General features: G+C 34.6%; 2 protein-coding genes across 2 annotated transcripts; both read left to right on the plus strand.

The window, feature by feature from the left end:
- The first annotated feature begins 806 nt into the window (after positions 1 to 806).
- Positions 807 to 14,192, plus strand: LOC142335321 (uncharacterized). The gene is made up of 5 exons (XM_075383769.1): positions 807 to 989; positions 3,566 to 3,805; positions 7,203 to 7,656; positions 10,850 to 10,930; positions 13,901 to 14,192. The coding sequence occupies exons 1-5, from the start codon at positions 837 to 839 to the stop codon at positions 13,999 to 14,001; spliced, it is 1,029 nt and encodes a 342-aa protein (XP_075239884.1). The 5' UTR covers positions 807 to 836; the 3' UTR covers positions 14,002 to 14,192.
- A 4,945-nt stretch (positions 14,193 to 19,137) lies between these two features.
- Positions 19,138 to 20,106, plus strand: LOC142334921 (uncharacterized). The gene has a single exon (XM_075383250.1). It carries the CDS (start codon positions 19,138 to 19,140, stop codon positions 20,104 to 20,106), a length of 969 nt encoding a protein of 322 aa, XP_075239365.1.
- Positions 20,107 to 24,862: the final 4,756 nt, after the last annotated feature.

A 24,862-nucleotide genomic window follows, 5' to 3' on the forward strand; every position in this document is an offset into this window, starting at 1 on the left:
AATTATTTTTATGTGACCCTCGTTTAATTAACTGTAGTTTTGGGTTAATTAACTTCTTGCGATTGCTTATCGAGTTTTTTTCCAAGTCCTCGTTGATGACGATTTTTCATTCTGTTCAGCTCAAAAACGGACAAAAATTCATAATGTTCATGGTAAATGCAGAATTGAAGTTCATTATGTTCATGCTAAGTTCAGAATTGTACTCTGAATTTTATCATGAAATGTCTAATAAGTGTCATGATCAGAACTCTGGCCATAGTAAAAATCATGATTAAATTTTTATGATTCAGTACTGAAATATCATGAGACTCAGGTCCGGGTAGTCTTCAATTAAGACTGCCAACTGAGAAAAGTGACATGCTCGTAGTTCTGAATCAGTTATGAATTGGGAATTCTAAAATGACTTGTCCAATACTGAAATTAACTTGACATTAGGCCCGGGCTCTTGGTAGCGGAAGAAATTTGGCAGGCTCTAGTGTGCTCATAAGGCAAAAATTGATGGTATAAAGCCTTAATTACATGGTCGGAGCCCCTCTACCACTTTCCCTCCCCTTCGCCCTCCCCCCTCATCCAGTAATGTTAGTCTTCCTAAGCGTAATCTGCTAGACATACAGTTTTTTGAAAGCAATTCGTCACACGTGTGTCAGCTACGCTAAAAATGGTACATTGAAACTCATGCTATGGAATATTAACTTTAATGATGTTGAAACTGCAACAGGATAGTTTTTTTGTCTAGAATAACTTTTGTTCAACTCAAATTAATCTAAACATTGTGATAAAAAATTGTGTTTTATCAACTGCTCGCAGAATTGGCCCTGAAAAGTGCCCGACTGAAGATGAGTGGAGGAGGAGGGGAGGGAGTGGGAAGCGAAGAAGAGAACAACAGTCTGTACGAGATGGTGCAGGCTTACATGATTGAGAATGAGAAGCTGCGGAGAGACACAGCTGAACTCACTCACTCAAGAGACAAGGTCACACACCAACTCCAGGTTAGCCAACAAACTGTCTTAAAAAATTTCTCTATCAATATAGCATCCTTAACAACTCTATCCGTATTATTTTAGAAAATGCTTCCAGCTTTCGATGCAAAACAGAAACAGCATCATACTTCGTTTTGAAGGCACAAATATGCCGAGTAAACAAAAATATATTATGGTTTCCTTATATAATAATAATAATAATAATAATAATAATAATAATAATAATAATAATAATAATAATAATAATAATAATAATAATAATAATAATAATAATAATAATAATAATAATAATAATAATAATAATAATAATAATAATAATAATAATAATAATAATAATAATAATAATAATTATAATAATAATAATAATAATAATAATAATAATAATAATGATAATAATAATAATAATAATAATAATAATAATAAAAATAATAATAATAATAATAATAATAATAATAATAATAATAATAATAATAGTAATAATAATAATAACAATAATAATAATAATAATAATAATAATAATAATAATAATAATAATAATAATAATAATAATAATAATAATAACAATAATAATAATACTAATAATAATAATAATAATAATAATAATAATAATAAAATAATAATAATAATAATAATAATAATAATAATAATAATAATAATAATAATAATAATAATAATAATAATAATAATAGTAATAAATTGTTTGTAGAGTCCAGAAAAAGTACTATTTAAATGTTTTCAAAGTACAAACACACCAGAAAAATTAACGCTGCCACGCAGGACCCTATTGAACCTATCTGGCTTCTTTCCAAGCGCCTATTGGAAAAAGTTATGCCATTTTCAAAGTTGTTTAATTCTGTAATTTCGGAAGTAAAAAAAATGCGCAAGAAAAGGAATTACTCCCATCTCCACAAAAAAAATATAGCCACATTAAAGTTTCTAAGTACTAAAAAGCTTCTTAAGTAACTCAGTCTTGCCAATTATATGAAGCCGTCAATATATATAACATTTAACTTCATTTTCTTTTAAATTCTGAATTTCCTCAGCAAAGTTATTGTTGTAATGCAGCTTAATTTTTAGCATTATTTTGATTTTGGTTTTAACGGAAAATTTGCCATGTTTATTTTTTCTTTCAGAAAACAACCTTCCCGGTTTCAATTCTTCAACGCTTTTTCGATTTCAAAATAATTTAGGGAATAAGCAACTGTTTCCGAAGTATTTTTCCCGGAACCTTGGAAAAAATTTGATAACTTCTCTAACAGAGAGACAACAACTACACATGATACAACCTACATTAAGTATTATTACAATTTTTGTTCCCAAACTTGAACAACGTTTCATGAATTTGTCGATATAAGTAACTTAATAATAACAATTTAAGCAATTTGAAAGTAAACCTGAATTTTTGTGTGATCTTTGAATGACTACTGAGAAACCGCACGAATACTATATGAACCTTTACGGATACTAAAAATTATATACGACCTAGTAAAAACAAAAAATTCTATGAAAAGCGAAAGGGGTAGGCCCTGTTGAAATGTTTTTGTGTCCCTCACCGAAAATCCAACCAAAAATCTCAATTTGTCATTGTAAACTTGAAGCAGATCTGTCTAACATTGAAAAGTTTGAACAGAAAAATTTGATCTCTCTCTCTCTCTCTCTCTCTCTCTCTCTCTCTCTCTCTCTTTCTCTCACTCTCGCTCGCTCGCGCTCTCGCTCCCGATGACGCTCTTTTTCTTCCTCTTGCTCTCGCTCTTGCTCTTGCGCTCGCTCTCGCTCTTGCTTCTCTCTCTCTCTCTCTCTCTCTCTCTCTCTCTCTCGCTATCTCTCTCTCTCTCTCTCTCTCTCTCTCTCCCTGAGAATTAATTAAATAGCAAAGATTTTAACAGTTAGTCAATTGAAAATATATGTCATTTGATATACATAAAATTTCCAGCAGAATTTTTCAGGCTTCGTTGAATTCTAAACAAAACTTAATTCAAATGGAACGGTTTGTTGTTGCAAGAGAAGCAGCTTTGTTTGTGGAGAACTTCACATGGGATATTTTTTTAACAATGATTGTTTTTAGAAGTTATAAAACCGGTAAAAAGTACATTATTCATCTAATGATCTCTTTCGACTGAAAAAAGGATAAGATATGCAGTGTTTTTTCTCAGAGTTTAGGTTTTGAGTACGGGAGAAAAGTTTTCTTTGTCCGAAGGTTATTTGTTTTAGATAACAGGATTACTTAAAATATTTTCTTCAAAAACTGTCTCCAATAATTGAGATAAACTAGGAGACAACTAAAAGATGTACAGGTAATTTCACCGGAAAAGTGTGCAGGTAAGGCCATGTACAGGTAAATTTTCCTTACACAATTTTCCCCAAAATTTTAAACCATGACCATACCAGACCAGACCATCGTGACCGCTGATGAAACTGACTTCAGACAATTTTTCAGACTTCGGTGTTTTCAAACGCGGATCAAGACCCTGTATTTTTCAGCGTAAATTTTTCTGTGACCTCGAAGATGGTCTGATCAGAGTTCGTCCTGGTCTCGGTGCTCAACGGGGGAGATAGAATAAAATTAACATTGTTATGATTGGCAGGACTTGGCACAAGAGAACGTGAGGTTGGTGAAGAAGTTGGAGCAGTTTGAAGCTGTTTTTCTAGTGATGCAACACAACAATTCCAACAGCAATAATTCATCACCCGGTGGGTCCAAGAGTCACCCTGCAACTCAGAGGTCAAGTTTAAACGCACAACAGATCAATGGACTAGGTGCCACTCTTTCCCGCCCAGCAATGGCAGCTCAGCTCAACTCAGATCAACAGATAATTAGAAGAAACGTAAGACCAAAAATTCATTAAAAAAACCTAGCATCACAATCAATTGGGATAAATAAGAAGTTAGGATACTTAAAAGCTGTTTCTTCTCAACCATTTCACTCCGCATTTTAGGTAACACACAGGTGTCAATCAAGTAATAGTTAGTGTCGAAGAACGCCTATGAAATTTTTTTTTAATCTGCAAACATGTAAATTAAACTAACCACTTGGTTAATGTTACATGTTAGAAATTTATTAATCAAACATTATTTTTTTCTAATTTATAACAAACTAAGGTTCGGTTTTCGTAAAATAATTTAATAAAAAAATATGTTTAAATCCTGCAACCCTTCTGTCTATTGGAACTCTTTCGTGTCGTTTAAGCATTTCCGCTGTAACTTTTTGTTTAAATTTGGTCTTCGACGTTTCTTTTCTAATTGTAATTGGAAGTGTGTTCCATTTTCGAATAAAGTTACGAACAATTGAACCATTACTCCATTTTGACTTACATTTTTGTTCTAAGAAAAGGTTATGGGTTCGTTTGTTTACAATAATAGGCACGTTTTCTAAAAATCTGAAATGTTTATTAGAGCGATTTCTTGTTTGTTGAAGAATATTGAAAAACCTATTTAAAGACACCCGTGTTATTTGGAGCTCTGCTGGAAGAATTTTAGTCTCCAGAAGTAGATCTCTGGCAGTATCGTATTTGGTTTTCATAAAGCAAACTTTTATTCCCCAGTTTATCTGTTTGTTAATTCTGTCAGTAGAGTAAGATGGTAAATTTTCAAAAAAAATTGCGCTAAAATCTAAATGAGACAAAACTAGTGATTTAAAAAGATTTATTCTTGTTTTTAGCGGTACCTGATAACGAACCAAATATAATGATCTGATTGCTGAAGCCATTTTACTGATAACCTTATTTAGTTGATTTTGGTATGTCAGTTCCCTATCAATTATTACACCTAAATATCTACATTTTTCAGATGCTTCCAATCGGTGTCCCTTGAAATCGACAGTTTCAATGATCGGCAATTTTTCATTCCTGAACACCATTAACTCCGTTTTTTTCTCATTCAAAATTAACCTGTTTTGTTTCATATATTGATCTGTCTTGTTTAATGTATCTTCAGCTATTAGCTGCAAATTTGCTTCATTCTTTGCATGACATAGAATTGCTGTATCATCGGCAAACTGTAATACATCACAATTCGTTGATACAGCTTCACTGAAATCGTTGACATAAAGTATGAAAATTAGAGGCCCTAAGACAGTTCCCTGAGGAACACCGTGATTTATGACAACCCAATCTGATTTTGCTATCCCATTTTTTACACACTGTTTTCTATCACAAAGGAAAGAATTTAGTAAGATTCTTGCATTTTCTCCAATTCCATACCTTTTTTGAAAGAGGAATAATTTAAAATAAATCATTTAAATAGTTGAGAGACTGTTTCATGATAAAACTAGGTTTAATCAAAACTGCGTATGAATAAACATCGTATGTGGACAAAGTTTGCCATAAAGGACTTTATTTTTGCCCAAATTATTTGTTTGACTTTAGATCAACCGCTTATGTACGAGCGGCTTGACTGAAAGTTGGTCACAAAAAAGAATCGGAAATCTTTCAATTTTGTTTATGAAAAACTATATGCTTTTTACGAAAAGACCACAGATGATTAGTAGGTTACAGTGCTATATGTAAGTTAGGCAAGAAAAATACCCTCGCCTCAATTATATGAGTTTTTCATAGCGTCTTCACGATGATCAGGAAAATTGGGAAACATTCATCGTATGAATAAAAAATTTGCTATAAAATTTTAGCCAACCGAGATTTTTTAACCTGTAAGATATATCAACTGTCCTTTTACCCAATGCCATTCCAACCTACGCCAATTTGCATAATAACAACTTACCAAATGCTCTTTTTTGTTTTCGTTCAATTATCCGATTACAAATTAGCAGTCGCTTTTACAAGGATGACTTAAAATATTTAGGGTAATTTAGTTATATAGTCGGCCCAAATAGTCTTTTCGGTAAATTTAGCAATATGAGAAAATTGGATAAGTTGGTATTGGGTAAAATGGTAGGTTGGGTAAAATGCATTGGGTAAAATGGAATTTGGTAAATCATCCTGACACCTTTTTGGACATAGTCTATTTAACTTTACGTTATCCCGCTTCAAAAAAAGTTGATCGTAAGACTACCGTTGTAAATAATTCAAAAAAAAAATTCATGATAAAATATCAGAAAAATCTAAATTAATATCTTTGAAGAACTTCAATTTATTATATCATATACCTAACAGGAAAATTATTAGCTTGTACAAATCTGTAAAAACTTGTTAGGATATTTTGTAAGATCTTACGTAATGAATATTTGAGACCCATTGAGAAATATACAAAAATTTTATCACAGTGACAATTAATACTCGTCATTTCAGCGTTTTTCAAAAAAAACCATTAATTGAATTGATTATAAGAACTTGCTTTATGCTACATAAATTAGAAAATTTTTACAAATAATCTTGAAATTTTGGAAGAAGATTAGGTGAAAGAAGTCAAATGCTTGAATTTGATTGACCATTAAACACAAATCTAAAAAAATGGCTCTGCAGTCACTTGTCGCTTGATTATCTATGGTGCCTCTCTATTCCTTAACACCCTTATGGCGGGAGGGAGGAGGCGCTTGCGACCACTGATAGACCATCAAAACGCTATTTTGCACGCGATGTTCACAAAAATTGGTGCCACAAATTCCCGTATAATGTAGTCAGAGGACATGTCAAATGAATATATCGCATTTGCAACCCACATTTGATTCTTTGTATGCACAAAAAGATTAATTAAGACGAATAAAAATAAAAGAAAACATAAAAAGAAAATGATTTATGAAAAATAGATGTATGATTCTTGGTAATCATACTTGGATCATATATGATTTCCTGATAATCATACAAGGATCATGTGTGATTTCTTTGTATTCATTCTCCAGCATCGTACCAGGAAATACGTTATGATTTGCATGACATCATATATGATCCTTGTATGACTACTGAGTAGTGGCGACCCGAGAAGAATGGCATTTTTATGCTTGACAAATTCAATGAAAATTTGTCAAAAAAAATTGTTTTTCTAAGTTTCTTGGCATTCTGTCCTTAGAAATGCGTGCAGTAACAATGACTTATTTTACAAACCAATGTAAAAGATATCAAATGTGTGGACTACATTTTGAGCACTAAATGCTAACAAATTCTGTGGTATTTTCTCATGGAAAGGTACGTCAGACATACCGACTTAAGAACAGAAAGTTTTTTGACCTTTTGCGGTACTGGTTAACGGTTCTGTTTTTGGTAATCAATTTTTTTCTGAGCTAGTATTTCAAAATTGCCAACTACGTGAGATTAAAAGCTTTTCCTCTAGGCCGGTCTGCCACCCGTGATGTCTAACCGAGGAGTCCCCAACGGGTTTACCAGTCCTAGGGCAAACGCACTCAATAAGGACCAGGGCCCCAGATCACCCGACCGCAAGTCTACCCAAACCAATAATCCCTCCCAACAATCGACCGGCAGCCGCAACTCTCTGCAAACAAACACAAACCAAACCACAAATCGTCATCATCAACAACAACAGCAGCCGAGATCTCATCCAGTCACAGTTCGAGGCTCAAATTCAACCAATCAAAATGGAGAACGCAACTCTGACTCTGGGATATTCTCAGATGATGAAAATGACGCCCGTCGACTGCAGAACAGAAACAATCGGATGAATAATGCTGGTGGATCTAATTCAATTCAAAGCTTTAACAGAAACATCAGACAGCCACCAACAAATGCGTCTGTTCATTCTACAAGTCAAAATATATCTCAAAAGTCAAGTTAGCTCTATTTATATTCATCTCCTCTTCTAGTGCCTCTTTTCAACGCCTTTTGTTTGCCAGAATAGACACTTCTAGTGAAAAAATGCAAGCATCTTCTATGTAAAAATGATATATATATATATATATATATATATATATATATATATATATATATATGTTCTTAAATCAATTTCTAGGACCTTAAAAGGTTGTTTTTAATTGTATGACCAACATTCATATCCATTCAGGTTCCTACAAGAACCCTGTCAGTTTTCCTAGGAAGAATCCTGCCTGATTTGAATCCACCCATCCTTAGGGGATTCATGTTTATCCAAATTTAGGTACAGTGCAATAAATTAAACTAATACGTGTTTTTTCCACTGATAGTGATTAAAATAGACTAATAAGAGGCAGGAAAATCAATTACCATGAAACTATGAAATTACAGGACTGCTTAAGTTATACTGTGCGGGGCACAGAAGTTTCCAGCATAGTGAGTCATAGACAAAATGAGGTTTGTGCGACAGCAAACCAAACATTACACACCCTCCAAGGGGTCGAATTGGCATTGGCAACGGGCGAGCAAATTTACTCGGATTGATCAGCCCAACCCTTACTTAAGAGAATCACTAACTTGAAACCCTTCAGAACTTTAACACATGAGAGCGCATTTCAAAGCGCATTTATTTCAAGTTTTTGCCAGTTTTGAGCAAATGAGGTTCTTTTCCGTTACTGCTTCCAGCCACTTCGATTTGCAAGCTCAAATGTTTAAATTTTCCCTTTGTAACAGCTGCTCTACTATCAATGACAAGGAAAACTTTACAACGCCCCAATCATTTCAAAGAATTCAAATCTGTCCGGATATTACCTTTGTCGTTATCTTTTGCGAGCTGTTTTATCCGCTATACTTCAGATTACGGTTGCAACACTTTGTACTTATACTGATTGCTTTTCAAAAAATTTGCTGCGTTTGAATTAATCAATTAAGCCCAATCAATCAAATATTTTAATGAGTTTTGTTGATAGCTCAGACAATAGTTCCAATCGGAAAATATTAGTGGATTACTGTCCATGGGGCATTCTCCGATATATTATTTATTTGCCAGATGGTGTTAAAGATTTTTTGTTTCTCGAGCTTTTGTTTTAAACAGTGCGAATCGAGGACACGTTGTAAAGTCTTCAACAAGCCTAACTGACTCTCGACATTGTACAAAGTTTCTCTTGCTTGCAAAGTTTGGTCCTCGGAAAAGAAAAGTGAGAATATCAAGGTCAATTTCCTTTTCAACAAGACAAAGTAAAGTCAGACTGTGCACGATATGAGGTAATTTACCACTCAAGGAAATGTGATTCAATTCGGACTGCATGTCAATTTAATAAGGCAAAATTAACGAGTTTCAACTGGTAGTTTGAGTTTCTGTTAGGTTTACAAGCCTTAATTCTACTAGCTATGTAATTTTACATGTTAAAGTTGCATCTTTGATTGGTTCTAGATAACTATATAGACAGTTTCTTTGTCTTGACTGAGTTGCACTTCGGAATACCTCATATTGAGCTTCTCTCTCACTCTCAGTATAGATATCATTATCAAAAAATTCGCTGAAAATAGGAAAGGTAACTATTTAGTGTTTCGGTTTAAAGCATACGTTATATTCAAGTTGTTTTATCATAGTGGTACTATTTGCAAAGCTTCACTGTTGTTGTATTTTGTAATGGAGCCTTGCTCTCCCATTCTCAAATATAGGCAATTCTGTTCATTTGGTGCCAGTCTACATTTGAGAGTGAGCTGAATACTGCGCCAAATTGGTTTCATGATTTTCAATTTAGGCCCCTTTGTAAAAACGCTTCCTCAATTGAAGCGAATTACAAAAACAGAATGGAGCGCTTTAGGGCCGTTCCATAGCAACAACTCCGATGGTAGTTGGTTCATTTTTTAACTTTAAAAAGTTCGGCTAACAAAGAGAGCCGCCTATCAAGAGAAAACGCAATTAAATATCGTATCTATTTTGTAAATTGACAAAATGAATTAATAAAAGTATTTATTTTGTTGTTAAAATGAAACAATAACGCAAACTATTCAAACATTTCTTTGCAAAGAAATATCCGATGTAATCTTTGAAGCCAAAAAAAGAACAATATGAAACGAAATTTAAAATTTTTGACAACAATTGTCATTATTTGCACAACTTTTATTTTATATTCGTTTTTAATTGCTTTTAAATAAGAAGCAGATTTGATAAAAACGTCTTTAATACCAAAAGCAGAATCTAAAGCAAGATATTTAAAGTAAAATTTTCGACGAGAAAGTTTTTTGGACGAAAAAATTTTCTAGATGCAAAAAACAGTTATATAATAGAATTAATTGACGAAAACAAAAAATGTGGAAAAATGCAAATATTCGTTCAATTTATTAAAATGATACTTGACTTTAGGCATACGTTTATGTTGAGGATTCGATTTTCAACGTTTTTGAAAAAACTTTGATGAAACGTAATAAAAATTTTCAAATTTTTAAAAAAAAATTCTCAAAAAAAGTGCAAATTCTGTAAAGCAATCAACAATATTGGGCTGAAAAACTTTCTAAAAGAATATACCTTATTCAATATACACCATTTCAGTCTCTTGCTTTTTAAAATAGGAAATTTGGAAATTGTTCAGTGCTAGCATTTGTTTAAATGGGTCAAATGCCGGTCAAAAGTCCTCTTTGAAAAAAATTTTCAGCGAAATTAAGTACATCGTAAAAAGACACCGCTTCTATAAACTGTTTCATTTCTAGCTATGAAAGTTTAAGGCAGGCAGTGCATCAGAGCAAATTCCATTTTTTAAAAAAAAATTAACACTGCACTCTTTTTTGAAGCAAATAATGAAATCAGATAAGTTGGAATAACCAGCGGTCTTTGTTTGACGGAACAGTCTTAACATTGTGTCCCTTTCTCATACGCATTTAATACCAAATGTTCTGGAAATTAATGTCAAATTTTGCTGATATTGTATACCACAGTTCTAAATGAATTACATTTACAATGTTCAAGCAATTTTTACAATTTACAATGGAATCAAAATAAACAAATAAACGGGGTTGAACTAAAGCACACCATAAATTAGCCCAACATCAAAATGTTGATCTGTAAAACATCAAACATTTCAGTATACAGTTCAGTAATAGAAGCTGACTGAGATAGCGTTGCTTCAGCTCATTGCAGGATCATTTTAGGCGTCTTCCCTCAGAAAACGAGCACACCTAAAGTCAACGTGGTCCACAAACCCGGCTCATCTTTTTCCAACTCTGACACAAGTAAGTGGACACAACAGAATAATCACAGCAGGCTACTTGCTTAGATTTCCTACCTTTAAAGTCAGAGGTAGGTGTCTTCAATCCTATAATTGTTTCCAGATTATAGGATATATTTGAGCCAACTTTTTCAATAATTGTTAATTGGGAGGTAGTGAATTTTTCCCATGTGAATTTCAGGGAAGTGGCTCAATCAAATGATTGAAATGATTTGTTTTTCTCTATGTTCAATAAGACATACAAGGTGGTTACCTACTTATTAAACCGCCAAATACAGGCCTTTGCCAGGTTTGAAGTGGCGCATTTCACGATATCGGATTTCATTTACCAAAATGTCAGGTACTCTCATTTACTCTCAATTTACTCTTATTTGAGTTGATCCCTCATCACTCGGATTCTTTTTTCATAACATCAGCAGCATATTCTTAAAAATTTCTCAAACGCTAGGGAAAAATTAAAGCATAAGTGGCGAACATAAAAGAATAAGGGAAACCGGTTTTGAAACGCTTTCTCATTTGGGTTAAGATTGCAAAAGGTGGATGTTGCTTATTAAACCAATAAAAGTAAATTCCTTGCAACACATTGGATTCTAATGCAAAATAATAAAATATCTGAAGTATGAGCTGAACAATTTTCTCTAGGCCATTATTTTTCAGAAAAAAAAACTAAACATAGAAGGAAAATTCCACAAAGCAATCCAAGCTCTCGAAAACTCAATGATCTGACTAAAAACCTTGCGGGAAACAGTTTTCGAAAAACAGGTTGGACACAAACGGAACAAAACTCTTATACATCCATGTAAGAGTTTCTAGCTGTACTAAAGGATTTCTAACAAAACAATTTTTATAAGTTTTGGCGCCAAAAATCATTGGAAATCAACAAGAGAGAAAGAACACGAGATTGATTGAGCAAATTGGATGGGAAGAAAGAAAATAGCGAACACCTTAATCCACTCCCGTTTCAATGACAACGCCTTCATCTTTTTATGGATTAGATAAAGTGCCAACAACTCACTAAAACTACAAATATCTCTTGCAATAGAGAAAATTCTGCTCTGGGATTAGGATAATTTTTCATGTTTTGGAGCAATCAAAAACGTAATCTAATCAGCTACACAGTCGCGTGCGTTGTAAGCATGACTGGAGTTGGAGTTAAACACTAAAGCCAAGTTATTCAGGTTATTATCAAGAAGACTCTGAAACTGAATGCTCATTGACAAAAAATTTCTTTTGCAAAAGCAAATATATATATATATATATATATATATATATATATATGATATCAAATATATATTTTATCAAATTCAAACTGTTGATTTCAAAGGAGATATATTTTTTGACATTTCTAATGATATTTGCAAAAACGAAAAAATGTTTTTCTTTTTTTTTCGTATTATCCAAATTTTGCGAACAATGCTAGCCAAAACAGTGGACCAACTATTTGATTTGTCTAAGTTATATATTATCAGACGGCAGAAAGGAAGTTTCTAACTCAAGATATCTTATGGAAATTAAGAAAACGTACCAAAAAAACCAAAATACTAACCTTGCATTATTTTTCCAAAGTTTTGAACTCAATCAGAATCAGTTTATAATGTTTAATTAAGTTAGGATTTTATAAGCGGTTTATTCAACAAATTTTCAACTTGATATTAATTGCAGTTCTGACTTTGTGTCACATAAATGGATTACAAAAATTTAATGAAACTCGAGAGTTCTCAATAAATTAAATGTTATATGCTAACTTGGGGATGAAATTGTTTCAATCATTTGATTCCTTGGCACTCTTTGCATGTGATAAAACTAAAAACAGTCCACTTGATTTTTTCTCTTTTATTTAGTTTTGCTGAGTACATATACCGCTTGATCATTGTACGTCTTCCTTAACCTTTTTTCAACTCAACTCTTTGCGAGTGAAGTCTCTCTTTTCTGTTGGTAAAAAAAGAGAAGAGAGAGAGAGAGAGACTAACTAACTAGATTTGCTTGTTTGTAATGTATTTTTTGGTCGGCAAAAGTACTTGGATTTAGCTGGTGCAAGTGAATTTTTTAAGTTAAAATTTATGCCCCTTTTCTTTGGAAGTTTAGACAGGGCAGTAAGTGATCAAGAGAATTGAAGTCGCCTAGAGTGTTGACTTAAAAGAAAGCACTACTTAGGAACTACGTGCAAAACTTGTATGAATTTAGAGGCTAAGGCCATGAACCACCTCAGCTGAAATTGAATTTCTACAAAGAACACAAAAATTAGATCATCAATAGTTTTACGTACTTGTAACAATTATTGCAATTTCTGCCCATAGGTTAAGTAGATTCAATATTTTGAAGGGGCAACTACCCCAATTTGAAATATTTGGCCTATCTAAAATACAAATATCACAAATATGCCAAAAACCCTACAGTTGGTGGAACAGAATAATTTCATCTTAATAATCGAAGCCAAAATTACATTCCTAGGTTTAATAAATGGGACAACCTATTGAACAGAAGATATAAGCAAAAACCGGTTGATTTTGTAAAATTTACATCTCAATTCTTCAATATCTTCTCTATATATCACGTTAACATCTCACTGCTCAGGGCTACCATAGTTTTACCAAGCAATTGCAAACTAGAAACAATTGAAATCAACAAATTTTGTCATTTCCAATGAAAAAGTTTGCAGTATCTGCTTCTCACGTGAAATTGCAAAATGCTGCAATAGTAGAAAACTCATTGACATCCATTTAATTGGATTCATCTAACGGGAAACAGAGATGCTGGTAGCTGGGCAGTTTCCAGAACATTGCACTTAAGGGCTCCAAATACTCTAAAATGTCTTAAAATACGAGTTTTCCCGCGGTTAAACTTTTCTGGAGCTCGTACTGGGCACATCTAGCTATGGTTTAATTATTTATGTGACATTGTGTGTTGTGAAGGGAGCCCCATAAGTCAGAATCATGCCGTTTGCAAGCTCTATTTTTAGACAAATTGGTTTCAGGTGAGCTGGCCCAGATCAACGAGAAGCTTTTGAAGGACATACAGAGTCTGGATTCCGAGATTGAGTTCTACACGCAGAGAGTCAAAAAGCCCAGAAAATAAGAACTCTGTAACAAAAACTAAAGCATAGTACGGTTCCGTATTTTCGGCTCTATCAAACAACAGGAAGCAAAGTTGAAACTGAGTTAGGATCTATTCTGTCTCATTCCCCTTCATTTTAGGGGAAAAATTAAAAATTGAAGTTAAATCAATTTTTAGCTATTTATTGACTTTTATATGAAATTTTCTTCCTATTTCTTTTTTGGCTCTTTTCACAGTATTTTTTTTCAAATGCTCAATTGGAATTTTTCATTCTAATGCTATTCTATAACAATTATTTTTCATTCTAATACTAATTTATATACTATTTTGTGAGTGGTGCTTCTAAGAGGAGTAAATGAATATTTGATTTACTACATGTAGTAAATCAAATATTCACTTGTCTCCCGCAGTCTTCAACGAATTGTATAAAAAAATTGGAACGTTCGTTTATTGTTTAGTGTGTTGTCTTTTGTAAGATTAATCACTGATTGAAAAAAAAACGATATCACCAGGTGACTGAAGATCAATTGTTGCGACTTGAAAAAAAAAATGTTTTGCCTATCAGGTGATAGGTCAAATTGACTCTAGCAAATGGGTACCTTACAGTTGAATTCAAATGTCATGGAGTGAGAACTGATTTCATGAAGACCAAAAAAAAAACAAAATACTTTTCTAACTCTTATCGGAAATTTATTAATAAAAACAACCGGTCTCATTGACTGAACTTTTGCCTCTACTTGTTTTAATTACTTTTATGTTATCATTTCAGGTCAGTACATAGTCATTGACATTTCTTCAACTTTCTTCAAGCAAAATTACCGGCATCTTATTTTTTATTGATCGTATATTTAAAAAAATATTAAGAAATTTGTCTAGTGAAATGATTGTAAACGCAATTGTCGAAGTTCAGTTTCGAATTGATTGCATCATGCACAAAAACATGAAGGGCTTTTGAGTAGCAGGTAAAAATTAGCTTAGGCTGTGGAGGATTAAAACAATCAGCATACAACCACTATATCTATGATTCTTGATGACGCGTGAATTATGCAATTTTTTGAAATAAATTTGCACCAAGAGGCACCCTGTAACAAATTAGATGAGCAGAATAAAAAACACAAGGCGCAATTAACGGGTATTCATTAATTTGTGCGCCACTTCGTTAATTTGCGAGCTCTCCTTGTCAGGAGATAGTTTATTTTTCGAACGAGAATGCGAATTGAACAATTTATACAGATGTAGCGGTGCAAAAGTACTCATAGCTTATATTCGATTTTTCCGAGTGTTTTCAGTTCGGATTTTGCGATGCGAAAGATGCATTTTCTGTTCGTAGATTAAAAAAAGAGATTTGACAGTACAATATAATTCACAACAAGGTCCTAGCTGTTAAAATGAAAAGATTAAAAACAAATGGTGGTCTTAAAGGCTAAAAAAAGTGGTTGCAATTGATTAGGCAACTCACTCCATAGAACAGTTTGTTTAAATTGGTGACTTGTAAGAGAGCCGAAGTGAAAAGAGCCGATTGAAATAGAGCCGAAAATTTATTTACATTATTAGTCGATAAGTTAAGATAAAGTTTGCAGCCAATTAAATTTCCTTCTGAAATGAAAATATCAAATTCTCAACCAATCATTACCGAGTATTTGAGAAATTAAATTTTAACATTTTCCAATAAAAGAAACTGAAAACGAATTATGGGATTTGATAAGAACTTATCACAACCGAACATGAGACCAATTAACCCACTTAAGTACTTTTCTTGGCAATCAACTAACAATTTAGGGTAATTTACGGCAACTTTTTGCTTTCGGATCTTTCTAAACCAAGTCGGGTTTCGGCGCTTTCTAACATCGGCTCTTTATAACGTCGGCTCTCTTGCACTTATTTGTTTAAACTATTAAAAATTATGCATCACAAGAATGAAAATAGTTATGAAAAGAAAAATTTATCAACTCCAAAATATCGCTCGGGTTATGTGATTAAATGAAAACGAAATTAACAAAATTTCTGAAGTGGTATGGATTTATACAAATGATGAAATTATTTACAAACTTGTGTTCATCAAGGGTTGCTTATGTTACGACTTCCAATAAAGCCCTTTTTCCTTTCTTTCCAAAGTTTTTGTTGTTGTTGTTCAAACCACAAGTTGCGAACTCTTGCTAATCATAATCCGTTTTTCCGCGGTACCAATTTTAAGAATTAGTATAGAGGAATTTCATTTATCCCGCTTTTGCCTATTTCCTCAATTTTTGTAGAAATATTTTGATATATGGGCTTTGGTGGATATATCACGGTGGTTGTCGGTTCACGGAGCAATTGCTGTAGAGGAGTGTTTTCTTTTGCAAGCAATGTCATTTTCCAGCGTACCCCAGTGATTGTGAAATTTTTATCGTGTAAGATCTGATAAGATGCCGACTAAGAATTTTTACACGATAAAAACTCCTCTTATCAGAACTTACATGATAAAAATTCTGTTAAGAGGAATTTATATCAAGTATGGTCTTATAAGACATCTTATAAGATAAACATTCATCTTATCAGAATTTTTATCGTGTAAGATCTTATAAGACATGTTTTAATGATTTCAATATAACCGTAAAACGTAATCAGGTTCCTATGAAAGTAAAAAATAATCGGTCAACTAACCAATTATGAAACAAAAAAATGAGTGTTGATTCTGTTTTGGCGGCAATTCCATTGTGAGTGTTAGCTTTCTATTTTGACTAAATTTAGCAGTCCAAGATAGTTTCGGTCTTTATTCAGCCTAGTTTGACAAAAAAATTATTCAGCCTAGTTTGACAATCAGCGCTTCAGAGAAAGCCCTTGTCACTGGAATAACCTTTTTGTAAAATATCTTATAAGTCTTAAACGACAGTGTAAGATAATTTTCACTTTGTTGCTCTGAAGCTTAAGTGTTGCATGCTGTAGCTTTTCGGCTACTGCTTGAAAGCAACTCTGAAGTGTCTTCAATTGGAAGAGCATGCCATACTTCAAGAACTTTTAGAGTCATAGCTTTCCAAATGTTTATCGTGTAAGACCTGATAAGAGGAAGTTTTTATCGTGTAAGATCTGATAATACGGAATTTTTATCGTGTAAGATCTGATAAGACGAAATTTTTATCGTGTAAGAATTTATAAGAGGAATTTCTATCGTGTAAGAACTTATAAGAGGAATTTTTATCGTATAAGATCTGAGAAACGTATTATCAGATCTGATAAGAAGATGCATCCCCTTACAGGCTATTAGCAAGATGGTTTTGTCAGAAATTTGTCAGATCTTACACGATAAAAATTCCACAATCACTGGGGTACTCTTCACTGTTGATGATCTTGTTATTGAACTGTTGAACAGTTGTTCTTTATCAGAAGGTGTCGATGTTTAGTGGTGTCTTGTTGTTTTCTTTTCCTGACTGCACCATGTCAAATGCGCGGAGGATATTTTTGTTGCCACGTAATGATTCAACGAACAAATTATTTTTCGCGGTGCCAAATAAAGCCTTTTCGAAGTTCGAATACTCGGAGTGTTGCAGTTTGGATTTCGCAATGCGACAAACGACAGTCCTATTCGTAAATTAAAAATAACCTTTCAGACCATTTTAATTCACAACTTTCTTCTAGCTGTTAAAATGGAGAAAACAGTCCATTTTGGAAATCAGTGATGGAAATCAGTGATGACCAATTTATAAACCGCGAAATATCGGCCTGGCTATATGAACAAATTTAAATTAACTTAATATAGAAATATCAAGTTAGAAATGACGTTGGAATAATGAAAGGAGAAACTTATTTATAAATCAAATGGCGGGTCTGTTTGACACTCCTTATTGTTCAAAAACACAAGAAAAATTTGCCCATTAGACATTTGATCATTGGGCCCAAAAAGAGGTATTTGTAGGGTTAAATTCTCGGCAGATGACTGGATGAGTTTTCCCAAACGTAAAGTTGCTAAAGTCCACGTTAAATCTCTTATTGGTTGTTTTTTCTAAAGTCATTTTTTTACATTAGAGAACTTGAATGCATTTATCAGATTTTTGGTCAAAGCAAGGTGTGGATTATTGTCTATTCGCGTCTACCTGGGTACGTTCATTTGCAAAATTTTTCTAAATGATGAAAATTCATCTTTTCTCTGAAAAAAGACACCATTCTGGGAAATATCGTCTGTTTTTTACATCTGAATACGAGGCGCTAACGGTCAAGTCTTGTAGACTACTTTTTGACCTGTTGTACATAATCATTTATTTGGTGCAGTAAAATTTTTATATGATGTACTTATTCATTGATTGTACTTAATCCTGAAGGGCATGTGTTAAAGTCAAGTTTAGTTCATTTACTATTTCATGTGTTTGTCTGTTACCCTAATTCCCGCATCGGGAAATTATTGTTCATGCTTATTGTGACTTCTGAGGACCCACTTTGTACTCAGTTTCATTCTCTTAGTTTTGCACCTCGAGTACAGTTGCCCAATTTAATTTATTTCTTGTCTGTCGTATTCACTAGCTGAGTAAAATAGACAAGTAATTGAGAAGCGATTCGCTAAGCGTATTCAATTATAGAACTGTGTCAAGTGCACTCGCCGCACAAGTAAGCAAAACAGAAATACCGACGTGATTCGCAGTCCAAGACCAAGTACACATTATTGATTGTGTACGACATGGCGCAGTCAGCAACTCAAAAGCGAACCCCACTTGGCATTGAGCCTTTCTGGGAAAAACCGAGTGCAGAACCTCCATTGAAGTGAAAGAAATGGCAGATGCAGGCAAAATTGGCTCTTCTTGCGAAGGAAAACATTGCATTAGACATTTTGCTTGAAACAAAGCTCGAAAATGTTCAACTACCGTTAGAACCAATTTACGAGAACACAATAACAGGTTCCTCAGCTCAATCGGAACGATAAAGGTTTGCAAAAAACGCGCAACTGAAAATGAACTGGGAAAATCGATTCCAAGAAACAAATGGAGATAGGGATCATGTGTGGAGATAAGCCCTGGACACAGGTAGACCGAAAAACAGTATCAATGCTATACCTCAGTTTGGGCACCGAAGGAAGACGGATCATATGTAGCCAAAACCCGCATCTCAAGATGGACATATTGACAACAGTAGAGCTTTGGAATATCATGGAATCTACATTCATTCGTCAGCGAAACATTTGATAGGTACATGCTTCTCACTACCAAACAGTCGAAGGGAGAATCTATTGAACACTTCTTTGGCAAATTGAAGGAGTTGTCCGAGAATTGTGACCTTGGAAATCAAGAGGATACACTGATCAGAGATCTTTTTATTGCGAATATGCAAGATCCTGAAATACAGAGGGAGTTACTTAGAGAAACTCTTGAACCGCCCCAAGCCTTACGCTTGGCCATAAACATAGAACTCGGACAACGGAATCAACTACAGAATTCTGATACACAACCCGCATCGCATGTCAATGCTATAATTCCACAACGACCTTTTCGCCAACCAAATCAACGGCCAACTACTTCAACCCCTACTCGACAGTGGAACCAATTATGCCATAATTGTGGCCTGACTTGGTCAGCAAATCACAAGGATAAATGTATTGCGAAAGGCAAGACGTGCAATAATTGTGGTTTACAGAATCATTTTTCACGAGCATGCCGCAAGCCGAAGTCTTCCTCCAATAAGCCCACTCGTTTTAAAGTTAACTCAATTGAGGAAACTACAACTGACCAGTTCGTGAATGCGATTCAAAATGCTGATTACAAACCTCAATGCAAATCTAACTATGACAAATCAGATGATAATATGGTGGCTAGCATTGCTAGTAACACCATCCAAATCGAACCCAAGAATACAACTTTAAAGATCGGAAATACTCAAGTAGGACTTCTCATTGACTCTGGCAGTGTGTGTAGTATTTTGAATGAGTCTCTGGCTACGGAAGTGGTCAACAACTCTACTCTTCCACGATGGCTGACGACAGCACCCGCCCAAGAACTTAAGACATTTGCTAATGAACCAATACCTGTTATTGGAATGATCCAAGTGCCGATGGAAAGTAAAGGGTGGCGGATCGAAGATGCCGAAATTGTGGTATTTAAAGACGGACTAAAAACATTGACTGGCAGAGACTTATTTGAAGATCTTGGAGTTTTTATCACCTGAACTCTCAATTAAAATGAAGGTAGTATGGTCAACACAATCACAACTCAATGCCCACTCAAAACTCGCATAGCAAATCAATTTCTTCAACTTATTTCACGTTTTGGCAGATCAAAAATCCACATTGTCAAATCTAAAAGTCAGAAAAAATTTAAACCCAAACATCGAAAGTATAGAAGGGTACCCATTAATTTACAAGACCAAGTTAATAGTGAAATTAAAAACTTCTTAAAGAAGGACACAATGAAAAACTTAATAATTGCTCTGATCAATATTTTTTCCCCTATTGTTATTACAGTTAAAAGAGACCAAACAAAAAAACTAGCATTGGATTCTAAAATCCTTAATAATTCTATACATAAAAATAAGTATCAAATGCCAAATATTGAAACACTTATGGACTCTATATCACAAATAATAACAGATTATAAAACAGAAACAGCGGATAAAATCTATTTCTCTACTATAGATCTTAAGTACGCGTATAATCAACTGAGACTTCAACCTGAGACAACTAAACATTGTAATTTTAATATTGTGAGTGGCGATATGACAGGCACATACCGTTTTAAAACAGGGTTTTTTGGACTTACTGACCTGCCTGCCGAGTTTCAGAAGGCGATGGACTATACGTTAATCGGCCTTAAAAACACATTTTGTTTCTTGGACGACGTATTGATTGTAAAAAAAGGTTCAGCAGAAGATCATTTTAAACTCGTCCTAGATTGTCTTAAGAAACCGGACGGGGATAACCTTCGGATCAATCTTCCAAAATGTCATTTTGCGAAACAAGAAATTTCCTGGTTGGGATATAATATTACCCAATCAGGGACATCACCACTGGAAACTAAAACCTCGCCCATTCTTTCAGTACAACTACCTAATAGTTAAAAAATTACGCTCATTCTTAGGTTCGGTTCATTATATTAGTAAATTTATCCCCAAACTAGCTCAACTTTGTCTTCCTGTCAGAACCCTTTTTCGTTAATGTACAAAATACATATTGACTGACGAGCACACTAAGCATTTTAATGCTATAAAAACGCGAATTGCGAATCACACAGAAAACATTCATTATAATTCACAACTCGAAACACGTATAAAATGTGCTGCTTCTCGCTCAGGAGCAGCATTAATACAATTGACAGTCAACGGTTGAAAACCGATTTCTTCATCTAGATTTTTAAATAGTAATGAAGAACATTATAGTATTAATGAACTTGAACTTCTTGGAATGGTTTGGTCTATAGAACATTTAAAAAATTACCTTTTTGGCAAAGAATTTTCTATCATAACTGATCATCGAGCACTTCTTTCAATTTTAAAAGAACACAGATCAAACAAAACCTATAACAGTCGTTTATCACGATGGGTCGATAGACTTTTACCTTATCAATTTAAAATAGAACATTTGCCAGGCGCAAAGATGGGACTTGTTGATTATATATCCCGCAAACCTTATAAACCGGCAAAAAGTATTTCTAAATATGATGAGGAATTTTTAGTTGCGACGTTATCGCGTATACACACTGATGCGAAATTACTCCAAAAAAACCACAATATTTCTGCTAATACACTCAATAATATTTATTACGAAAATAAATTTGAAGTACAAAATTCTAGCAAGAAACATACTGAACAAGTGTTGAATATAGATTTCGCTAAGCCTAAAATACTAACAAAAGATAATATGTCAATCGCTCTGCAATTTCATAGTTCAAAATCACCCTTAAAACAAAATTCCAATTTTGTTAGTGATCCAGCAAAGCGCGTACGCTTAACAACTAATAATTCAGCACTCACTACGCGAATGTATCGTTCTACTCTGCCTTCTTTTAAAGCTAATGATTCGGATAGTGAACACGCACCTGCGCGTATGCTTAACTCAAAATAATGCATCACCCGCCAAACAAAGGCTTAATCAAAATCCCAACCACATTAATTGTACAAAATTAAATACAACACATGCTCCACAAGTACACTTAACTCAAAATCAATTAGCACCTGCCCAACCATTTCATACTCTGAAACTAAATACTTCCAATTATATTCTTTCTGATCATGATCTTGCCTCGCAAGTGCGCTTTACTCAAAATAAATTAACACTCGCTGGGCATAATCCCCACTTATTTAACCAACCGTATATTTCGCATAACTCAGATGCCTCATTTGCAACTCACACTAATAATCACCAAATTAAATCTAAACTCGCGTCGCATAATACAAATACTATAAATACACCACTAAAAATTGAGCCTCAAATAGCACTATTTGAGACACCTAATACGAGAAATGCGCCACTCGCTTACCAAAATCAACAACAATTCACTGAATTAAGCCAATTTAACTTGTCAATCACGAATAAGCCTTGAATTTCTTCCTTAATTAGCACCCAAAAGTCATATATTTTAAATAATTCACGCGCCCAATTGGTAAATAAAAAAAGTCAATTTTTGCCCGAACTCAATCTGAAATTCAGTTGTCTTCTCTTTTCTCAATAAATTTAATTGAAAACTCAAAAACCTCTTCTAAAATGAGTCAACAAGTGTCGTCAATGAAAGACAAATCAGCCGCGAATCGATCCAGCCGAACTTCGCCTTGCGTTTCCTTCACGGACAACCCAACTCCCAATACGCCACGCCAATCCTCATCGCACTCTAATATCAGCACTCCGCTCACCGATAGGCCTCAAGTTCTCTCCTTCAACAAAGTGGTTGGCAAAGTCTTTAATAAAGGACTCATCGCATCCTTAACAAGCAAAAACGCAGTGCTTAATGAAATCAGGGACTGCAGAATCCGCTCCGATGAAGAACGCTTGCAAGCCCTGAACCCCTACCTGCACAGCTACTGGCGGGATCTCCATGTAAGCAGTGGTTGTGTGTGCATGGACGAGAAGGTGGCCATCCCGAAGGCCCTAAAGGATGCGCTTGTCGAGGACCTCCATGCCAGTAACCCGGGTAGCTGGGGGATCAAATGAATGGCCCAGCATTGCTGTTGGCCATACATGAACCGCGACCTCTTGGTCCGAGCAATAGAGTGCAAATCTTGCAACGCCATTGGTAAAAATTTAAAATCTATCATCCCTGCAGAGCAATTCCAAGCTCATAAACCATGTATAGTTCCAAATCAAGAAATACAAATAGATTTTGCAGGACCTATAAATAATGAGAAAGACCATGAAATTTACATTTTAACATGTATTGATAGATTTTCTAAATATCCTTCTGCTGAAATTATTGATAATGCAAATGCTTCTAATGTTATAAATTTTTTAGACAATTATATACATATCCACGGAGTTCCTCGTTTATTAAGAACAGATAAAGCTCGTTGCCTTATAGCTAATCAAGTAAAAAAAATTTTTGTACAAAAAATAACATCACTCTAATAACAGCTCCAGCAAAGGATCATCGAGCAATAGGTTTATTAGAAAGATTAATTAGTACAATTAAACAACGCTTGGCATGTATAAAAGAAGCAAACAAAGAACTAAATTCGTTCACCATTAAAGCAGCATTAAAATCAATTATATACAAGCTCCGCATATGTTAACATAAAGCTATTAAGCTTTCGCCATTCGAATCACACTTTGAGCGACAAGCAAATACTCCGCTGAGCAATATAAGTACTAAACCACATTCTTCTGATTTAAGTAATGAAAAGAATTTAAATCTTTATTTAGACAAAGAGACGGTCACACCCAATGAGTTGTTACCAGAAGAACATTGTGGAAGCTCTCGTAGCAACGATGAGGTCGAAAAGAATATGTGCAAGGCTGTAAGAGACGCTTCCACTCGGATCTTCTTGCAGTTGACAATGAATCACTTTTCTTGAGCAACACAAAAGCACATCGTCCGATACCCCTCAAGGAACACGCAGAGCAAATCTTTATTGCTCGGAAGAAACACCCCCATAGACGCCCGAAAAAGAACCTCGATGGGCTTTACGAGGTGTTAGCCCCAGGGTCAGTAGTGCAGAAAACTGACCAATACACATCTTTGATCCGTGAGCCCGGGAAGCTCGAAGTCACAGTCAGGAACAGTGACATCGCAAAATTTGGCACACGCGATGAGCGAAAAACCAAATTAATGGACTATGTGAATCGTAGAGGGCCACGTGTGCACGAGAAAACAACAGCGGCTAAAATTTTTACCCATATAAAACAGTCAACGCGCATTCAGAAAGGCGATCGAAAAATGAAGCATCGCAAACGTGAGACGGGAAGCGGAGTCTCTTCAAATAGATAAAACATTGCTCGTGCAATGAGCGTTCGTATGCCCAAAGTACCGGAAAATCTTGCACCGCCGGAGACACGCTCACAACCATACGTTAATCCTGAGCCACAAATTACTACTTCCGAGGTAACAATTGCACCTCCCCCAACAGGTCAACGATCGGAGTTAACCATACCTTCTACTGCAGCACCAGTCGAAGCTTTGCAGCAAGTTCCGTCACGGGCAACCAAAAGGACGCGCAAGATCCCGAAATATTACGGGTATGACAACGAAGATTCCTCTGGCGAGTCAACTAATTCCTGCTCACCAAATTTTCTCCAACCCCGCAGAAAGCAACGTGCAGGTGATGTAGCATCTGTACAACCGTCAGTCGTTCAGACGATTGTGGATACTGCGACTCGAGTGGAACCCAGTCCCAATACATTCCCTCGCCAATCTTAGGAGAGGTATCTCCAACTGATCCCCGCATTCGGCCAGCAGACCAGAGTTCTTCTGATGAGCGAATACTTAATGAGGAAGAAACT

Source organism: Convolutriloba macropyga, chromosome 2 (assembly GCF_964194025.1).
Source record: "Convolutriloba macropyga chromosome 2, txConMacr16.3, whole genome shotgun sequence".
Taxonomy (NCBI): Eukaryota; Metazoa; Xenacoelomorpha; order Acoela; family Convolutidae; genus Convolutriloba; species Convolutriloba macropyga.

Bases quoted from the DNA above. Each gene is read 5' to 3' on its own strand.
- LOC142335321 (XM_075383769.1), top strand. From the start codon at position 837: ATGAGTGGAGGAGGAGGGGAGGGAGTGGGAAGCGAAGAAGAGAACAAC. The intron at 990-3,565 runs GTTAGCCAACAA...TATGATTGGCAG, and splicing joins AGGTCACACACCAACTCCAG to GACTTGGCACAAGAGAACGT. The intron at 3,806-7,202 runs GTAAGACCAAAA...CTTTTCCTCTAG, and splicing joins AACAGATAATTAGAAGAAAC to GCCGGTCTGCCACCCGTGAT.
- LOC142334921 (XM_075383250.1), top strand. From the start codon at position 19,138: ATGCTTCTCACTACCAAACAGTCGAAGGGAGAATCTATTGAACACTTC.